Genomic DNA, 20,202 nt, shown 5'->3' on the forward strand with positions numbered 1-20,202 from the left:
GCATCAAAAATATGCATGGTGCCATATTTCCTGATTCTCTTCCAACTCCCAAGAAACAACGACTTACATTTAAACAGCACTTTTAACGGGGAAAATGTCCCAAGGTATTTCATAGAAGTGATATTGAACAAATATTGATGTGAACCTCAGAAGATGATGCTGGAACAAATGACCAAAAACTTAGTCAAAGACAGAAAGATTTTAGAGCGTGTGAGGCTGAGGCAGCTTGACCACCAACCATGGAACAATGGAAACTGGGAATGCGCAAAATACCTGCACTGGATGAGCACAGATAATTCAGGACTGTAGCCCCGGAGGGAATTGGACTTGAAGCCAGTGGAGGCCCACGAGCAGAGAAGCCATAGGGGAATGAGACGTTGTCAAATGGGACACAGACAGCAAAGTTTTAAACTGGCAAGGAACACGCACAAGTAACCAGTAAAGAGCAAACACAATTTAAGTCATGGAATGAGTTATTGGCAGAGTTGGTTTAGGTTTGAGATTAAATTTATTGGCATAGCTCTACAAATCCTTCAGCTTCAAGGGACTAGGGAATTTGTCTGCTTAGAGTTTATACAGTAGCTTTCCATCTTCTATTTCCCTGAAATAGTTCAAGTGCTCGTGACAAGTTACACAATCCTAAGATGGCCTTGTTGACAAAGCCCTCTGTGCCAGCAGCTTGTGGAATCTCTTCCACATTGCACATAGACCGTGCTAGCTTCTGGAGTTTAAATATTCTATTTCCCTCGCAGCTGGGATAAAACTAAAAGCTGCAGGTCAGAAAAAAATAACAAGAGGATCATTTATCATTGTCAGCTTTGGCAGAGTGTTGGTACTTGCATTTCTGGGTCTGAAGATGACTTCAAGTCTTACCCTCGTGAACTGAGTAGGTAATCAAGGCCACCACTTCAGTACCATACTTAGAGGGTGTTCCCCTTTTGGACACCATCATTTAGATGCAATGCAAGACTGAGATTTTGTTTGCCCTCTCTGGAGATTGCAGAATATCTCAGGTAATTTGAAAAGGTGTGAGGAAGGTCCCCTATTTATGTCCCTCAACCAACGTCACATTGAAGGATCATTATCAGGTTACGTATGTTTATGGGAAATCATGCTGCCTGCATATTGTTTGTTGTACTTTCCTAAATACAACAGGGACTGCATGTTGATTGGGCTTCACTGTCAGCCTGGTTCCAATTCCCCTTTATACCTTCTGATCAGGAGAACCTGAATCTGGACTATTGAGAGGTTGGTTACTAGATCAAGTAATTCATGTTCAGCTGGAATCTGGAAATGGTGCAGGTGAGGTTGAGTTTCCAGTGAATGTTGGGAACATGAACTTCCTTCCCAGATAGAGCAGAACGCACACTGAAGGTCATCCCAGAAGCTGAGAAGTAGAGGAATGAGATAAGTCAAAGGTTACTGTCGGGAGTCACAGACTGTATAATCTGTGGAGATCGAAGGTGGTACAGGAATGGAGATGGAGTTCCATAGGAAAGACAATTAAACAAAGGAGAATGTGAAATGAGGCTTCAGGAAGAAAGAAACCACAGAGGAAGGAAGTTTTGGAGAAGGTCTGGTTCTCTAAGATGTTTTGGAGGCAGAGTAATCAATTATATTTGTGATGTGTTTCCTTTCTGTCTGCAGCTGTCCAATCCCTGGATACTCTAAATGAACAGATCACATATTTCATCGCAAGCAAGTCTGTAGCAGTGGACACTCAGCGCGATGCTTTGTTGCCCGAGGAGCAGGACACCCTGAAGAAATCACTGGCCTTAATGAGACAGCTGCTCATGGATGTACAGGTACAGAGCAACCTTTATGTTTGTATCCCTCTTTATCCCTAGCCAATTGCTGGCAAAAGAATGAGGAGATGATGTTGAGAAAGAACGAGGGAATTTTAACCAGCCCAGTCATTCAGCTTCACTCATCAAAGCCAACACAATGACGTAGTGATAACGTGATGATGAACTAGCTGAGTTCTTCCAGTGTTTTCTGTTTTGGTTACAATGATGCAGTATATTGCCCCTTTGGTAGATTATGAATTTGTGAACATTGTGCTGAAACTGGACAGAGCCTCAGTTAGCTGCAGTTCATATTTCATTTAGTTGAAATTCAGAGCCAAAACAAACATCCCTAATGTCAGAGGGATTGAGCTAGGAGGTATATATTCTTGAGTAATGATTCAAGCTGGCCATTGGAAAAAAGGGACACAGTCAGGTTCAAACCTACAAAGGTTCAAACCTACAAAGGCACTTTTGGTACTGAGGTCAAGTTTTCCATGTAGACAATGGTGGGCCCACGGAATGGACTTCCAGGTAAGATAATGAATGTGAAAGCCCTGTAGTCTTTCTGAAAGATTTGATGCCGTGATCTGAGGCACCAACAGGGCTGTGCAGATGGAACAGTGTGACCGGACGTACCACATCATCAGAGTGGAATGGGACCGATTTTTAGGCACTTCTGTCAGCACCCACCTTGCCCATGCTCTGCATCTTAATGACATAAACACCTCCAGAGTAGCTCTTCCTGAGCCACCTTATCTGGTGGTTTCAAACAGTACTGCTCTTGAATTCATGAAGTTAATATATGTACTTCTAAAACTGTGTTCAATTGCCCAAATGGAGCCTGTTATCTGAAATCTTCAAACGTAGCATTCATTCCAATACGGAGGTCAGTAAAGTGAATCTGCATCAATATAACATGAGGCTCAACTACTTAACCCAGTGCCATGAATCATTCAGGTGACCAAGGCAGGCGAGAAGCATTGGTTAGATCTTCCTTTTATCTGACCTTCAGAGGTAAAGTTTTGCAAATGTACGAGATCAATTTGAAATGAGATTTGAAAATGAAAACCACTATCTTTTCTTCCACAGAAACTTGGAGATTGCACACATATAGACAGGGAGATACACACCAATGCACATACCATTAAACTTAATCCATCAATTTAGTTTGCTTTGTGTTAGGTGCTGTGATGTGTAGATATGAACCTCCGCCTTAGCTCAGGTTCAGAGAATGCAATGTCATCTTGGGATTGCGATAACACTATTTCCTCACTGGCATAAATTTCTTGTCCTTTTAATCGAGGGTAATATTGTAAGAAGAGTTGAGGATGAGCGGTGTTGTCATTGGTGCCATCTTGAACTTGAAGTATAGTTGTGTGCAAAAGTTTTTATGGAGAGAGTGCTTACTATTTGCCCGTTAAGGAGGGTGGATGCAATGTCAGTCAGGACTTCCAAAGTGAATTGGATAGGCACCTGAGGACAAACAATTAGCAGGTATACAAGGGAATAGGAGTAAATAGATTGCTCTGCAGAAATCTGTCAATGGGCTGAATGGTCATTACAAAGACCATTCATCGTAATGACCATTCTACGCTTCTATCCTTCAGCTGAGACATTGTATCGAGGACCTATTTTGGGGTTATTAGGTGATATCTGGACATGATTAAAAGAAGTGAAGGGTGCATTGCCAATGCTCTGGATATTGTCTGCATCAACCAACACCATCAACAACTGTCGGATCTGGTTATTTTCAAATCCGCAGGTTCTTTCAGGAGTCCAGGAATGAGTTGAAAACAACTTGGTGCTTCACAAAGTTTTATTGGAAAAGTTTAAAACAAAGAAACAGTCACAGAGCACATGGCACTAGCTTTACAACTAGGAGATGAGCTGAGACAAAAGGAACTAAAGCTGAGCTAGGGCTGGGGTGGGGGGGAGGGGGAAAGAAAGCAAGAGAGAGAGAGAGGCAAGAGAGAGATAGAGGCAAGAGATAGAGGCAAGAGAGAGATAGAGGCAAGAGATAGAGGCAAGAGAGAGAGGCAAGAGATAGAGGCAAGAGAGAGAGAGAGGCAAGAGATAGAGGCAAGAGAGAGAGGCAAGAGAGAGAGGCAAGAGAGAGATAGAGGCAAGAGAGATAAGCAAGAGAGTGATTAACAAAAAGCGACACCTTTTATACCTGAGATAAGAGGTACTCCTTAGCTAACAATAGTCCAATCAGGAAACCTATTAGATGCCTGTGGCCAAACCAACCAGTGAGAACACACGTATTCAACTGATGGACGAACCAATAAGCTAGGATGCGGCCATTCCTTGTGCAGCCACTTGAGGTGTATTAAACACTACACATGTTAAAAAAACTAATTAAAACAGTGAATCCAGCACAACATACTAACTCGAAATTATTATGTTGCTGTTGGTGAGAAGCTTTAGCTTCTGCTTACAAAACTCTAGTTACTGCATGTCAAAGATAATTCTGTGGCAATGAATCACTTAGGATGCCCTGATGATGTGATTAAATACAAGTGCAAGGTATTTCTTTCTTCTTAACTGGTGAAGGTTTGATGCTGTATTGGCCAGGAGATTGGTTTCCCCAAATGTGGCCCATATCTATAAAGATATATTTGTCAAGTGAAAAACTGTCATAACTAAGGAATGCAGTTTAAGATATGTTTCACTTACCTTTCCGAACATCTTGGGGACTCCTTACTAATTTGGAGACTGTCGCATAAAGGCTTATAATGACAGAGAACAGAATCCTCTCTCAGAAACATCCCAAGTTTCGAGCACAGTAAATAGCTTGGGAGCACAACGTAACCATTTCTGTACTGTACATAAACAATAAGGCAATGAACCTTCAGATAACCTGTTCTTGGTGGTGGTGGTGGTTAAGGGAGGAGTATTAACAAATACACTGGGATAACGTCCAGAGTCTTGATAATCCAGACAATGGGAACTTTGGTTTAACATCTCATTGGAACCATTACAACTAATCTCTTAGTTTGCCTTTGCCCAAGTAGATTTAATTGAGGATTAACCTCACTGCTGCAAATGTGCTGTGACCCTGTGAGATAAGAGGACTGACTTCAGTCTCGATTTTTGGTTGCTTTGGTTTAAACAACTCCAGCTGCTCAAAGTTCGGTTCGGGCTGGGAGCAAGACTGAGATGAGCTCACAACCAGACCCTCAGATTTAAAATGCACAGGTCTGTTCTTGAGCTGAGGAGATATTTAGCAGCTGTGAACTGCTGAGCCCAGTGACACCACTTCCAGCAAAAGGTGGAGAACATATTAGGTGCAAAAATGTGGACATGGGCTTCGAGTAGGATCTCTGCATCTATAATCTTCAGGAAAGAATGAATAAGATCCTTAATTGTTCAGGAGAGGGGGGGATATGGCTTGGAACAAGGTGGGAGAGAGAGTGAAACCATTTAATCATTTGTACAAAGCTAATACATGCCTGTATTCCTGTACAGTAGAGCAAAGTGCAGTTTATCAGCTGTGGTGAGCGCTCTCACCTCTGAGTCAAAAGATTGTGTGTCCCATCTACTCCTGAGACATGGAACATTAAAATCCAGGTTGGTGTTCCAGTGGAGTATTGAGGGAATGCAGCCATGTTGAAGGTGGCATCTCCTGAACATTGAAGACAGAACAGTACAGCTCAGGAGCAGATCCTTTAGCCTACGATCCATATCCCTCCATTCCCTGCATATTCATCTGTCTACCTAAAAGCCCCTTAAGCGCCGCTATCGTATCTGCCTCCACTTCTATCCCTGCCAGCCCATACCAGGCACCTACCACTCTCTGTGTAAAAAGAAAATTTGGCCTGCACATCTCCTTTAAACTTTCCCCCTCTCACCTTAAATGCATGTCCTCTAGTATTTGACGTTTCTACCCTGAGAAAAAGATTCTGACCCAATCTATGCCTCTCATGATTTTATAAACTTCTGTCAGGTCCCCCCTCAGCCTCTGATGCTTCAGAGAAGACAAACCCAAGTTTGTCCAACTTCTCCTTATAGTGCATGCCCTCTAGTCCAGACAGCATCCTGGTAAACCTCTTCTGCACCCTTTCAAAAGCCTTCACATCCTAATGCATGTGGCATCAAACCAATGCTCATCCGTCCTCTCAGACAAGCATAACCCTTTTGCCCAGCTAATAATTTGCCCCACCTAACTTCACTCAATGTAAATACTTGGTTAGTCCATTGCTGTCTTTTGGAGCTTGCTGTACCCATGGTGGCTGTCACGTTTCCCACATTACAGCAAAGGTAGCCCTTTAAAACTACTTGAGTGACTGTGAAATGTCCTGAGGTTACAAATGTTGCTTTATAGTTGCAAACCTTCCTTTCTCTTTCTCATCAGTCACTGGAGTGACTGTGTTAGCCTTTGTGAAATGTTCTAATAACTTGCCAAGCAGATTAACAGGCGGCACAGTAGTGTAGCAGTTAGCGTGACGCTATTACAGCTCCAGCGATCGGGGTTCGATTCCCGTTGCTGTCTGTAAGGAGTTTGTACGTTCTCCCGTGTCTGCATGGGTTTCCTCCGGGTGCTCAGGTTTCCTCCCACATTGCAAAGATGTACGGGTAGTTTAATTGGGTTTAAAATGGGCAGTGCGGACTCGTTGGGCTGGAAGGGCCTGTTACCTTGCTGTAAATAAAATTTTTAAAAAAATTTGTCCAAAGGCCATGCGGTTTTAGTGCATTCCAGCCATCCTTCTGTTTTGATTCCACTAAAGTTTCATGACTTCTCTCTTGGCTGGTGCTTATTGTAAAGAAAATAACAATCCAAAACTCTGCTGACAAGAAGGATCCATTCTGCACCCGCCTTTGTTTACTTTGGGATGAAAATATTTGTACCCCTTGCAGTTGACCAGCAGTTCAGAGGCAAATTCCCCAGAACTTGCTCATCAGCGCAGCTTTCTCTGGAGAGGGGAGGGGTCAGGGGCAGGGAGAGTTTTGCCAAAAATCAAAAAACAAACTGCTGGAGGAACTCAGTGGGTCAGGCAGCATCCGTGGAGGGAAATAGACAGTCGACGTTTCAGGTCAAGACCCTTTATCTACACTGAAAGATAGAGGTGAGTATAATATAATATAATATAAAGATAGCAGCCAGTGTAAAGAGGTGAGGGAAAGGGGTGAAGCAAGAGCTGGCAAGCAGTAGGTGGATCCAGGTGAGGAAGAGTGATAGGCAGTTGAAGGAGGGAGGAGTGGAAATGGTGTCAGAGGCTGGGAGGTGTCAGAGGCTGGGAGGTGTCAGAGGCACGGATAGAGGGGTTTTGCAAATGATTTCATGCTGGATGCAAAATAAGCATAACAAGGTTTTAGAGGCTTCAAAGAGCTTTGGGACAATGGTTTGGTCTATGTCAAACCCATGGAGAGTGGATGTGTCGAATCCATGGGCTGTAACATCAAGCAAAGATCCCGCTCCCATCCAGTTTTCTAAACCACCATTTAACGGCCCCCTTGATGGTTCAGTGGGTACATTATGCCACAGGCTGCCAAGGTGGTTGTTCACTCCCTGATCCACGCTGATCTGCACTCGGGACCTACAATTGGCTTCAGTGTTGCTGAGTTATAGAAAAGAAATATCACCCAAGTTTCCTGCCTCCTGTTGCTCCCTAATGCTGCACGTGGGCATTCAATGAAAGTACAATCAGGTTGTCTGTGATGTTCACCAAAGATAAATGCAGATGCTGGTCACACTTAACAAAAATGGTTCTTGCTTTCCTGGGACATCTGTCAAGATTTGGGTGACTTTTCTTCTTTAAGTGCTGCCAACCTTCTAACTACTTCTCACTTTTTATCTAAGTTAATACAGGGATATATGGATAAATTAGCTAAGATAAAAATAAAGAGAGAAGCCACCTCTATTGAAGACAGATGTTTAGTATGTCAGCCATGCTCCCTGCCTTCAAAAGGCTTTCTTTAGGCCCCACTTTCCTTTGACCGCCATTTTACTATTTAAATACTAGTGAGGTGTTTTAGTCTCTTTGTAGGTTAGCCAACAATCTTCACTCGTGCACTTTCGTTGCCTCTCTCATTTCGCGTTTTGTTTCTCCTCTCTTTCTATATTTCTCTACTGCAATGTGAGCCAGGCATCTACCACAAGCTGCCCTTCTCTGTTTAATTTTGAGGTCCCATATTTAGCCATACAGGAAAATTGTTGCCTCCCACATTCACGTCCACTCTTTGCACAGTTAGAGTCATAGACTCTTACAGCACGGAAGCAGGCCCTTCAACCCACCAGATCAACCATCAAGCACCCATTTACAATAATCCTCTAGTGATCCCATTTAATTCTCCCCATCACCCCCCCCTCACCCACTGCACCACCTCCTTCACATCACTTCCCCCAGATTCTACCACTCAGCTACACCCTAGGGGCAATTTACACTGGCCATTTAACCTGCCAACCTGCACGTCTTTGGGATGTGGGAGGAAACCAGAACATCTGGAGGAAATCCACACAGTCACAGGCAGGACATGCAAACTCCATACACACAGCACTGGAGGTCAGGATTGAACCTGGATCACTGGAACCGTGAGGCAGCAGCTCTACCAGCAGCACCACTGTGCTGACCATTTGTATCACTGACTCTCCAGACTGTTTTCCAACCACGCTGCAGTGCTAAAATGATCCTTGGCAAAGTTGCAAGAGATTTTCTTTGAGATCCTGACTGTGATGAGGGACCTCTTATTCTTCTGGAGTGAGAAGGATGGAATCCAGTTTGATGAGCACTCCAAGCAGGAATCTGGTGCATTGAGGGGAAAAGGTGCAGCTCTGGTATTTTAAAAGACAATGAGTGAGCTGAGGAATGGGAGACAGTAAGAGCATGGATAAAGGAGCAGGATAAAAATAGGCCAAGATGCTTGGAATATAATCAAGGAATACAGGAATGCAAGGAGGTGGGCACTAGGATGCTTGGTGGGTCAGAGATGAGTAATTTGTTTTTAAGCATCATTTACTTCTCTGGAGTGAATTAATCTAATAAATACATTAAATCCTCGTTATCTGCAGTGGACTTCCCGCAGATAACAAAAAAAAGGAACACCACTAAAGGCCTCTCTTTTGTACCCAATACATCCCCTTAAATGAAGACAAACAGGCCCTCTATATTTCCAGAAGTATTAACATATTTCTAATAAACACATTAAAACATTTAAGCACCCTGGGGGAAATACTATTAGCTAACAGCCTGCTTCCATTGAAACTTAAAGGCAGTGATAGACTTTTTAAGTGCAGCTGTGTAAATAAGGACTGCTTTCTATTGGAGCAACACACAGCAGGGAGCCACTTGACACAAGTGGTCTGAAAACTGATTGCCATATTTATACAGGCAATGATTGGGTCCCTCAGTGTGTACATGATATAGAGTCATGGATATATTTATTTAGAGAAAATTTAAGGTCAACCTCGCATGTTTATGGATCCATGGATAGTAAATCAGCAGCTAATGAGTGTAGAGGCATGTTGCATCATCTCAGACTCATGCAATGTACATCCTGTATTATATGAAAACTCCAGGATGCTTCCCACATCATGGAAAACTGTAGGTGCAGAAAGTGTTGCCAACCAGAGGAGCTCAAGACCTGGAGTTTGAGCAACAGCTTACATTGATGTGGTCTGTCCATGAGGATGAGTGTTTCATGGAGATGATGTTTCAGGAGGTGGTCACCCCACAGATCAAGTACTTGCACGCAGAAAGGCAATGGGTGACTGGCATTCAGGCAAGAAAAGAGCAGGCAGGTAGTTCAAGGGCATCTATCTCTCCAACCAGTATTCAGAGAGGAGAATGTTCAAGAGAGCAATAGTTAAAGGGGATTCTGTAGTTCAGGGAGCAGAATAAACATAATAGAGGAGGAATTAGTGAAGTGTTTAACATTTTTGAAAGTGGATAAATCATCAGGCCCAGACAAGAGCAAGCCCAACTAGTAAAAGAAGCAAAAGAGGAAACTGTAGAGACTCTGACCATCATTTTTCAATCCACCCTGGCTACAGATGGTACACAGATTGGTGGGCTGCAAACATAGTGCTAATGTTTAACAAGGGAGGAATTTTGGGCTCAGTTGGTTTTACGCCAGTGATGGGCAGGTTGTTGGAGTCAACGTACAAGGAGTACAGCTTTTCACTTAGAAAGGCGCAGATCAATCATGGATAGTCAGCATTGACTTGTTAAAGGAAGGTCCTGTCTGACCAACCTGATTAATTTTTTTGAGAGTTAACAAGGAAGGTTGATGTGGATAGTCCACTTTACATAGTCCAAATAGATTTTCACAAAGCATTGGACAAGTTCCCACTTGCAGGCCGATCAAGGGGAAAGTAGCAAATTGGATTCAAAATTGATTCAGTGGCAGGGAGCAGTAATGAGTAAGGGATATTAGTGTGACTGAAGACTGTTGCCAAAGTCCACAGGCCTCAGCGCTTGGTTCCTTTCTTTTTGCTAAACGTATTTGTAAGTTAGAGTTGTATGTTGGGGGCATGAAAAAGATATCTGCAGATGATATGAAAATTGGCAGGTGAGGAGGAATGCTGTGGACTGCAGATAGTCTGGGTAGTTGGGCAGGAAAGAGGCAAATGGAATTCAATGCATGGAAGTGTGGGGGAATGCAATTGGGAAGGTCCAGAAAGATTTTTGAATGGTGTGGGGGAACAGGGGGATTTTGGTTGATTTGTCCTTTAAGGGAGCAGGACAGGTGGATAAGGTGGCTAGAGGGGTATCCAGGATGCATTCCTGTATTAATGAAGGTATAAAAGATAAGAGCAGGTGGTTATGCTAGAACTATATACAATATTCATTGGACCATAGCTTGCATACTGCAAACAGTTCTGGTCACCATATTATAGGACCAATGTACTGGAGTAATGAGGAGATACTGGACAGGCATGGTTTGTTTTCCTTGGAGCAGAGGAGACTGAGGCACAATCTGATAGAGCATACAAATTATGGGAGGCATAGATAGGGTAGATAGTAGGAAACCTTGCCCCATGGCAGAGTTGTCCAAGACCAGAGGGGATAGGTTTAAGGTAAGGTCCAGAAGGGATCTGAGGAAGAATTTTTTCACCCAGAGGATGGTTGCAAACTGGAACGCACTGTCTGAGAAGGTGGTGGAGGCAGGTACCCTCATTTGAAAAGCACTTGAAGCCTATTGAATAAGACTATTGAACGGTTCCCTTAGACGATGAGATGGACTCTGACCTCACGATCTACCTTGTTGTGACCTTGCACCTTATTACACTGTACTTTATCTGTAGCTGTGACACTTCACTCTGTACTGTTATCGTTTTTACCTGTACTACCTCAATGCACTCTGTACTAACCCAATGTAACTGCACTGTGTAATGAATTGGCCTGTACGATCGGTATGCAAGACAAGTTTTTCACTGTACCTTGGTACAAGTGACAATAATAAACCAATACCAATACCAAATTGTCAAGACACAGAAGGCTATGGACCAAGTGCTGGTAAATGGGATTAGGGTAGATGGGTACTTGACCATCGGCATGGAGATTGCAGGCTGATGGGCCTGTTTCTATGCAGTATGACTCATTGGCATTCCTTATCACTTGTGGGGGCTCCAGTAGCTACAGGTGAATACTTAACTAAGGACAAAGAGCCCTCTTGACCTTAGAGTCTGTTGAAGCTCTGATCAAAGCTGCCTTTAATGTTACCGTGCACGAGAGGAAACGTTGTCCTGACCAAGGGCTGTTAATGAAGAGGCTTTCTATGCCTGTAAAAGATATTGAAAAATGGTCCCCTTACTGAGGATCACTAAATTAGAGGCCAGGCTAGAGAAAAGTTTCACACAGAGCTCCACCATCAGTCACCCAGCCTTATTCAAGGATTCTGTCCAATAATGGAGACACAAGAAATTCTGCATTGGAATCTGGAGCAATACACAAAAAGTGCTGGAGGAACTCAGCAAGTCAGGCAGCATCTATGGAGGGAAATAAACAGTCGACAATTTGGGCTGAGACCCTTCATCGGGACTGGAAAGGAAGAAGACAGATGCCAGAATAAGAAGGTGGGGGGAGGGGGAGGAGCACATGCAGGCAGGGGATAGGTGAGTCCAGGTGAGAGGGGGCAGGCAGTGGGTGGGGGGGAGGGGGAGAAGATGTAATAAGCTAAGAGGTGATGGGTAGAAGAGGCAAAGGGCTGAAGAAGAAGGAATCAGGTAGGAGAGGGCAGTGGACCATGGAATAAAGGATGGGGGTGGGGAGGAGAGGAGATGTGCAGGTCATCAAGGCAGGGGAAGGGAGCCACAGGAATAAAGAAAGACAAAGGAGTCGCGGGGGGGGGAGAAAAAGAAGGTGTGGGGTTACTAGAAGTTAGAGAAATCGATGTTGACACCATCAGGTAGGAGACTCCCAAGACGGAATATGAGGTGTTGTTCCTCCAACCTGCGCCTGGCCTCAACGTGACAGTAGAGGAGGCCATGGATAGACATGTCAGTATGGGAATGGGATGTAGAATTGAACAGGGTGGCCACCGGGAGGTCCTGGCTGTTGCGGCGGACGGAGCGAAGGTGCTCGACAAAGCGGTCACACAATCTGCGTCGGGTCTCACTGATGTACAGGAGGCCGCACCGGGAGCAATAAATGACACCCTTGGACTCACAGGTGAAGCGCTGCCTCATGTGGAAGGATAAAATGCTGGGGAAAGCTCAGCATCTGTGGACACTTAATATTTTAGGCCAAAGACCCTTCATTGGAAGGTACTGATGGCATTTACTGTTTTTATTTCAGCCTTTTTCACTCATCTCTTACATTTCTATAACTAATAAACAAAGGGTACTGATTTCTCTCTGCCTGAGGCAGTGCTCGGAACATTATTCTTCAATTATTGGAGACTGAAGGATTGGAAGCCCTGGGGGGGAGGTGGGCAGATTCCAGATAGTTTCTGCCAACGTTCGCCCCTTGTTCTCTTCTGCAGAATTTCCAATTCCACAGCAAGCGATTAGGTTTTAACTCTGCCAGAGAAAAGTCAATATCCCACCAGCAATATTGTTAAAAGTCAAAACTCCTCCAGGAATATTTTCTCTTTGCTGCACCACTGTTGCAAATGTGTCTGAATGGCATTATTAGAGAGAATACACACAAAGTGTTGGATAAACTCAGTAGGTCAGGCAGCAACTGTGGAAGGAGAAATGACAAAAACCCTTCATCGGTACCTTCTAATGAAGGGTCTTTGACCTAAAATATTAAGTCACCACAGATGCTGAGATTTTCCCAGCATCTTCTCTTTTTATTTCAGATTTCCAGCATATTTTTTTGATTTTCAGTAAAAACAAAGGCTATTTGACTGACAGTTAAAAATCATCCAACCACATCAGGAAGAGCCCATTAGGTGCAGGAATGTGGAACTCTGGAGTTCAGATGCTTCCAATGACCAATGGTTGCAATGTAGGGTGAGAGGCAGAAGGATTACTGGGAAATCCTCCAGGAATATTTCCAATCAGAGTTAGCCAGCTCCCCCACACCCACCCCAGAGATTAGACTGCCTTTAGTATGTTTATACTTTAATGGGCAAGCCTTCAAATAACTGTCAGAGAATTGGATGTTGATTATAAACTGTCACGGGGTGGTTGCTGTCAGTTCTGGGAACTTCCAAAGAACCTCCTTCAAATACTGACATTACTGGAATTCCTGAAAAGTTTTGCTAGACTGCCAGAGATTCCCTGGATGCCACAATGTCTGATTGAGATACAACTTTACTACCAACTAATTGAGCAGAAAATTCCCAACGTTTCACTTCAATCATCCATCATGGAGGGGAAAACAAGCAGTGTTTAGTGTGTCCTCACTTGTAAGGCACACAGTTTGTTTGCTGCTTGCTGCTGTGTCAGTGATCACATGGTCGCTCATTGACAGATGACAGCCAGCCATCTGTGCATAATCAGAGAAGTTCTTTATCATGTTCTGAGCCAGTGTGCCCCTGACAGGTTTGTGCGTGACAACAGTGTAATGTTATCATTCTCCAGAGTTAGAGGACAAGTCTCCTCAGCAGACTGCTACTCAAGCACAGCCATTGCAAGAGGCATGGAACACATGTCACTCAGGAGATGGTTCATCTCTACAGAGGTTAAGTGGGAGACTTATCTTTAAAATGTCACACTATTTCTGTGTTGTAAGGATCATTGCCTGCAATGAATACTATTGTCACATCCATTGAACTTTCTTATGTATCTCTCAACACAATGCAAGACTGATCTGATGGCCAATTACACTGCCATCGCTTCCTTCTGGCCGCCCACTGTTGCTACCTCTCTCTGTTTTACTAAGCGCCGCCCTTCCTTCATCCCCAGTGGACATCTGGTCAGCACAGTGCAGCAGCTGCTGCCTCTCAGCTCCAGCGGCCCGAGTTCAATCCCTGTGCTGTCTTTGTGGAGTTTGTACGTTCTTCCTGCAAGGCTTTCTTTTGTGTGCTCAGGTTTCCTCCCACATTTCAAACATGTGCAGGTTGGTAGGTTTAATTGACCACAGTAAGTTGCTCCTAGCGAGTGGGTGGGTGGTAGAATCTGGGGGTGGGTGGGTTGGGGGTTGGGGGGCTGGGTAGTGTTGATGGGAATGTAGGGAGAGTGGGATTAGTGTAGGAGCTGTGTAAATGAGGGGTTGATGGTTGGTGGACTGAAGGGCCTGCTTGCATGCTGTATGTCTCTGTGACCTTACACTAAGTGCACCTACGTGGTGCTCCTTCAGCCCCCAGCATTAGTGTTGAGATGAAGCCATGCACCCAACTCATTCATTCCAGAGACTTTGAAACTGGTCAATCCCTCACCTCTCGTCAGTCCTACTTTTCTCTTACAAGCTACAAGGTTTTAAAAGACAGGTTTGCTACCTCCGGCTCACTATTCACCTGTCTTCTCTCTCCTCTCCAACTCGGTGCCATGCACTAAAAGCCCTAATCAGCTTCCTCCATCAGCTGGTGTCGACACATGACTGGATGTGTTTGGCCTCTTGTCTTCAGGTTCAATTGAGCCTGTCATGCTGGATCTGTTTCGTCGAATGCTGGTGCCTCTCCTGTCACGGTTGAAATTTATGATGAGCCAATGCATCAAACGTTAGTTCTGTTTCGCTTAGATTTTTAACTTCTTTCATGCCCGACTGTGCTGATATTGGCAAAATTGTAAGCTTTGAGTGACGCTCCTCTGTTGCTGACTTAAATTAGATTGAGAAATGTTGTAGGAACTGCATTGGTATCAACAGTAGTAATTTGGTTTTGGAATATATTAAATGTGTAATGCAAGAGAAGGATTTGACTGCGTTCATCCCATGTCTGCAACTCTGGCTCTCCTCTCCCACCATTTTAGAAATGATATTTAACATAAATGATCTCTGAGGTCGGGTCGTGAGTGTCAGCTGGCTATTCAGCTGTGGAAGGCATCACAACAAGTCAATTCTTTGTTGGTTGTGATCAGAGGAGGGGAACCTGGCCGATGTCTCTCTCTTGTCATTTGTTCTCGGTGTCTCCCTGGCTGAGATCAGTCAGGAAAGCAGCCCAGAGACAACTCAGCATTGATCCTGTTGAGCTGAAGGAATCTTAAAACATGCAATTAAAACAACTGTGGAACAGGCACCTGGGGAACCAACCGCTGTGATATCCACACTATTGGCAGGGAGCTGTTCACTGATCTAATTTCAACAGTCTTTAGGGAGACAGTGAGTGGCGGTGACAGGATACTGACAGCTTCTGAAAATAGCTGCAAGGCTGAAGCACGTGGGCTGTCTGATGGCAAGTTGCACGGGTGGTGAGGTGACCATGGTGGCTGCGGTTAAGCTCGACAAGTGAGTGAGGGTGAGAGGAACAGAAGGGTGTGGTTGTGATAAGGTAGAGCAGGAAGAAGTGCGCTTGGGACATACACAACAGGGCCCCTCACATTGAAGAGATAACTGGACAAGCACTTGCACCACCACAGCACAGAACGCTAGGGACCAAGTGCTGGTAAATGGCATTAGTATAGGTGGGTGGTTGATGATCTGTATGAATTTGAAGGGCTGAAGGGCCTGTTTCTGTGCTGTCTGAGTCTATGCCTTCGCCATGGAAGAGTGAATGTTGAAGCAGTTATCATATCGGGAAATTGAATTTAGGAGCCGTGAGGTATTGTTGCAGTTGTATACGTCCCTGGTCAGATCCCACTTGGAGTACTGTGGTCAGTTCTGGTCGCCTCACTACAGGAAAGATGTGGAAGCCATAGAGAGAGTGCAGAGGAGATTTACAAGGATGCTGCCTGGAATGCGGAGCATGCCTTATGAAAGCAGGTTGAGGGAACTCGGCCTTTTCTCCTTGGAGAGACGAAGGATGAGGGGGGACCTGATAGAGGTGTATAAGATGATGAGAGGTATTGATCGGGTAGATAGTCAGAGGCTTTTCCCCAGGGCTGAATTGGTGGCCACAAGAGGACATAGATTTAAGGTGCTGGGGAGTAGATATAGAGGAGATGTCAGGGGTAAGGTTTTTACTCAGAGAGTGGTGAGTGCATGGAATGGGCTGCCGGAAATGGTGATGGAGGCAGATACGATAGGGTCTTTCAAGAGACTGTTAGATAGGTACATGGAGCTGAGTAAAATAGAGGGCTATGGGTAAGCCTAGTAATTTCTAGGGTAGGGACATGTTCAGCACAGCTTTGTGGGCTGAAGGGCCTGAATTGTGCTGTAGTTTTTCTATGTTCTATGTTCTACGTCCACCTTAACCACTCTTTGCCGTAACAACCTCACGTTGGACAACCTGGGTACAATTCAGTCAGGGTTCTTGCTCCTGATCCTTGTCCACTGCTATCTGCCTCAAAGGCTGCAGGAGGATATCAAGTGAGCACAGGCTTAGGATCACCAGTGATGCCTCCCACAGTCAAATATCTATCATTATGTTTGCAGAAACTTCATAGTCACTCGAGCAAATTAAGGTGGGACCAAAACTTTTACAACAAAAACCCAGCATTAATATAGAACCCTTAATGTGATGAAAGGCTGCAAGGGAGTCTAATGACGGGGTTCCATAGTTCCAAATGACATTCAGCCCATCAATCTGGCTCACAGAGCAATCCTATCCTCCCATAAATTTTTCCTGTAACCTATTCTCACATTCCCAACAATTCTACTACCAACCTACAAAAGGGGTAATCTTGCAGTGGCCAATTAACCTACCAACACAGAAGTCTTTGAGATATGGGAGAAGACAGAAGCACCCGAAGAAAACCCACGTGGTCACAAGAAGAATGTACAAACTCCACACAGACAGCAACGGAGATCAGGATTGGACCCAGGTCACTGGAGCTGTGAGGCAACAGTTCCAGTAGCTGTGCCACTGTGTACTCCGAGTTACCGGGATAGCTGACTACATGTTTGGTCAGAGGCAAGATTTAAAGGAAGAGCATGGGGTGGAGAGGCAAGGCTGCCAGTCATAGAGCTGTGAAAAGGTCAGACTTTATTGAGGCAACACACAAAAAATGCTGGAGGAACTCAGCGGGTCAGGCAGCGTCTGTGGAGGGAAGTGGACAGTCGACATTTCGGGTCGAGACCCTTGTTTCACCCAAAACGTCGACAGTCCATTTCCCTCCATAGGTGCTGCCTGACCCGCTGAGTTCCTCCAGCATTTTGTGCGCTGCTCCAGATTCCAGCATCTGCAGTCCCTTGTGTCTCCAGATTTAGTTGAGGGGTTGGGTGAGGGAAGTGCAGAGATCTCAGAGGTTCTGGGACTGGAGGCAGTCATGGAGCCAGGGAGGGGTGAGAAGCATTTGAAAATGGAGGGCGATATTTTTAACATTAAGCATTGCCAAACCAAGGGGCAACGTGAATCAGCAATGGGGAAAGGGACTGACATCCTCCCTACTCATTGTGGTCAGTGCAAACTGGTGACTGAAACTGTGACCTCCGGCACTGAGCTTCCAGCTGAATTTATTGAGATGGTTTTATGCTTTGTGGTGGATGGAAAGGTATAACCTAGCTGCACGTGAGTGGTGTCACTCAAGAGTTGAATAAAAAAGTTGCACACATTCTAGCATCTCTCTCTGTCTCCTTGTGGTTCCCAGTCTACTCTGCTTATGAAGTAAGGAATATGTCCACAGACACGTGCACTTCAAACTGGTGATTATCAACTCAACACAACCAAGGTTTTCCACCGTCGAGATCTGTGAGTCAATAGGGTGAGTCTGGAAGCTCACAGCCCCCACTTGCTTAAATTTTGTTCTTGCGCAAGGATCAGTTTACATCATTTGCAAGCACTGTACATGAGAAACAGCAGTAGTTGGGCACAATATACCCGACTATAATGACAAAACAAGAAAATGCTGGAAAATCCCAGCAGGTCAGGCAGCATCTCTGGAAAGAGAAGTAGTCATGCTTTGGGTCTACGACCCTTTGAACTGGGAAAGAGAGAGATGTCAGTTAGTTCTCAGTAGGAGAGAAGGCGGAGGTTTGATGTGTAGAACAAAGGGAATGTCTGTGATAGGATGAGTCAAAATGGTTTAATGGCAGTTGTTACCAGCACGTTAAGCTTCTTGGTCTGTGTAATGTGTTGTTACTGGTGAGGTGGTGGGACCTACCCTCGATTTATATGAGTGGGATAAGAAAATCTGAGTAAACATCTAAAAACAAAAAATGGAAAATGATGGTAACACTAAGCAGGTCAGGCAGCAACTGTGGAAAGCAAACCAGCTAACGATTCAGATAAGAGACGCTTCATTGGTCCTGAGGAAAAGAGAAATAAATAAATTAATCTAGGTTGCAGCAAAATGTGGAGAAATTTCTTCTTTCAGAGGATCTCCAGAGTTCTCTGTCCCTGAGGGTCGTGGAGGCAGATCATTAAGTATACTTAAGGTGAGGATAGATAAATATTTGAAAGACTGAGGAATTGAGGGTTGTGGAGAACTGGCACAAAAGAGGAGTTGAGGCCAGCATTGAACACCAGTGATCATATTGTATGATGGGGCAGGCTTGAGGGAACCAGTGGCCTGCTGCTGCTCCAATCTTCTTGTGTTCTATGTGGGTGGAACAAAGGGAAGTTCTCTGATAGAATGAGACATGTGGCAGGCAGAATCGGATTAAGGTACTATGGCTGTGTGATTTGTTGCTTATGTGGTTCTGGCACACTGGGACATGCCCAGCAGGCCAGACTATACACAGTGAGGAAAAGGAGAAAAAGGATAACAGGTGGAAGTGGTTCTTACATAGACGGGGAGGAAGAGCATGTTATCTAAAGTCGCTCAATTCTCTCACTGACCTGCTGAGATTTTCCAATTTCTGTTATTGTTTCAGATTTCCAGCATCTGAAGTTTTTTTTTATTTGATTTTCAGAAATAGTGACATGTTGTGTAATAGTCCTCAAAGAGAAATTGTATCGCTGTTAGTGTGGGATTGGGGGACGTGACTACCCTGACTCAAGCTCTGTCTGCCGGGTGGGAAGGAGGATGAAAACATTATCACAGCGATGCAATCCCGTTATTGTGATGCATAGTAACAAAACACAGCAAGCGTTATTCCTTCTGGATGCATACAATCAGCAGGTGAGCCTTTTAGTACGTACATAGAATATATGTTTACAGAAAGTAGCATTCAATTTGTGCAGCATAGAAACAGGCCCTTCAGCCCACAGTGTCTATGCCGACCATCATGCCTATCTATTACTAATCCCACTTGCCTGCATTAATTCCAAATCCCTCCATGTCCTGCTCATTCATGTACCGGTCAAGATGCCTCTCAAATGCTGTTACTATTCCTGCCTCCACCACCACTGCTGGCAGCTCATTCCAGATGCCAACTACCCTTTGTGTGAAAAATTTACCCCAGGTCTCCTTTAAACCTCCTCGCGCTCTCCTTTAACTTATGCCATCTAGTTTTATACTTCACTACCATGGGAAACAGACACTGGCTATCTACCCTCTCTATGTCTCTCATAGTTTTATATATCTCTATCGTGTCACTGCTCAGCATCCTTTGCTCCAGGGAAAAACGATCTAGCTGTTCAACCTCTCCTGATAACTCAAGCTCTCCCATCCAGGCAACACCCTTGTCAGTCTTTCCTGCACCCTCTCTTGTGGAGGGTGGACATTGTGAAGAGTGATGGTGGGAATGTGTCTGCTTTATGGGTGCACGACGCCATCCTTCTAACAGGAATGAGTTCTGAAATACACCATGTCATCGGATCTTTCAACACCATGGAAAGTAAAAGTGTTTTCAAACTTAAACTGTCAGAATTTTTGGACAGCTACAAATTTGGAACCAGGAATCAGAAGTCAGGCGAGACTATCAGCATGTATATTCTCTCGTTGAAAGATCTGTCTGAGCACTCAACTTTGGTGCATTCTTTGACAATGTTCTGCGTGATATACTTGACGAGTGAATCCAGTAAACACACAGAATCTCACACTTGAGTCGACAGAAAAAATGAGAATGGAACGGAGGAATACTAAAGTTAGCCCAACGCAAGGTGC

The 20,202-nt window shown here is 44.6% G+C and overlaps 1 protein-coding gene across 4 annotated transcripts in view; it reads left to right on the forward strand.

Annotated features, from left to right (window-relative positions):
• Positions 1 to 20,202, forward strand: part of LOC127583294 (kazrin-like) — a 469,156-nt gene that overhangs the window by 89,428 nt on the left and 359,526 nt on the right. For all 4 annotated transcript variants that reach the window (XM_052039121.1, XM_052039120.1, XM_052039122.1 and 1 more), the window contains one exon: positions 1,648 to 1,805. In XM_052039121.1, coding sequence (XP_051895081.1) covers positions 1,648 to 1,805 — 158 coding nt within the window. The remainder of the gene's footprint in view (positions 1 to 1,647; positions 1,806 to 20,202) is intronic.

The sequence above is a fragment of the Pristis pectinata genome, chromosome 26 (genome assembly GCF_009764475.1).
Source record: "Pristis pectinata isolate sPriPec2 chromosome 26, sPriPec2.1.pri, whole genome shotgun sequence".
Classification (NCBI taxonomy): Eukaryota; Metazoa; Chordata; class Chondrichthyes; order Rhinopristiformes; family Pristidae; genus Pristis; species Pristis pectinata.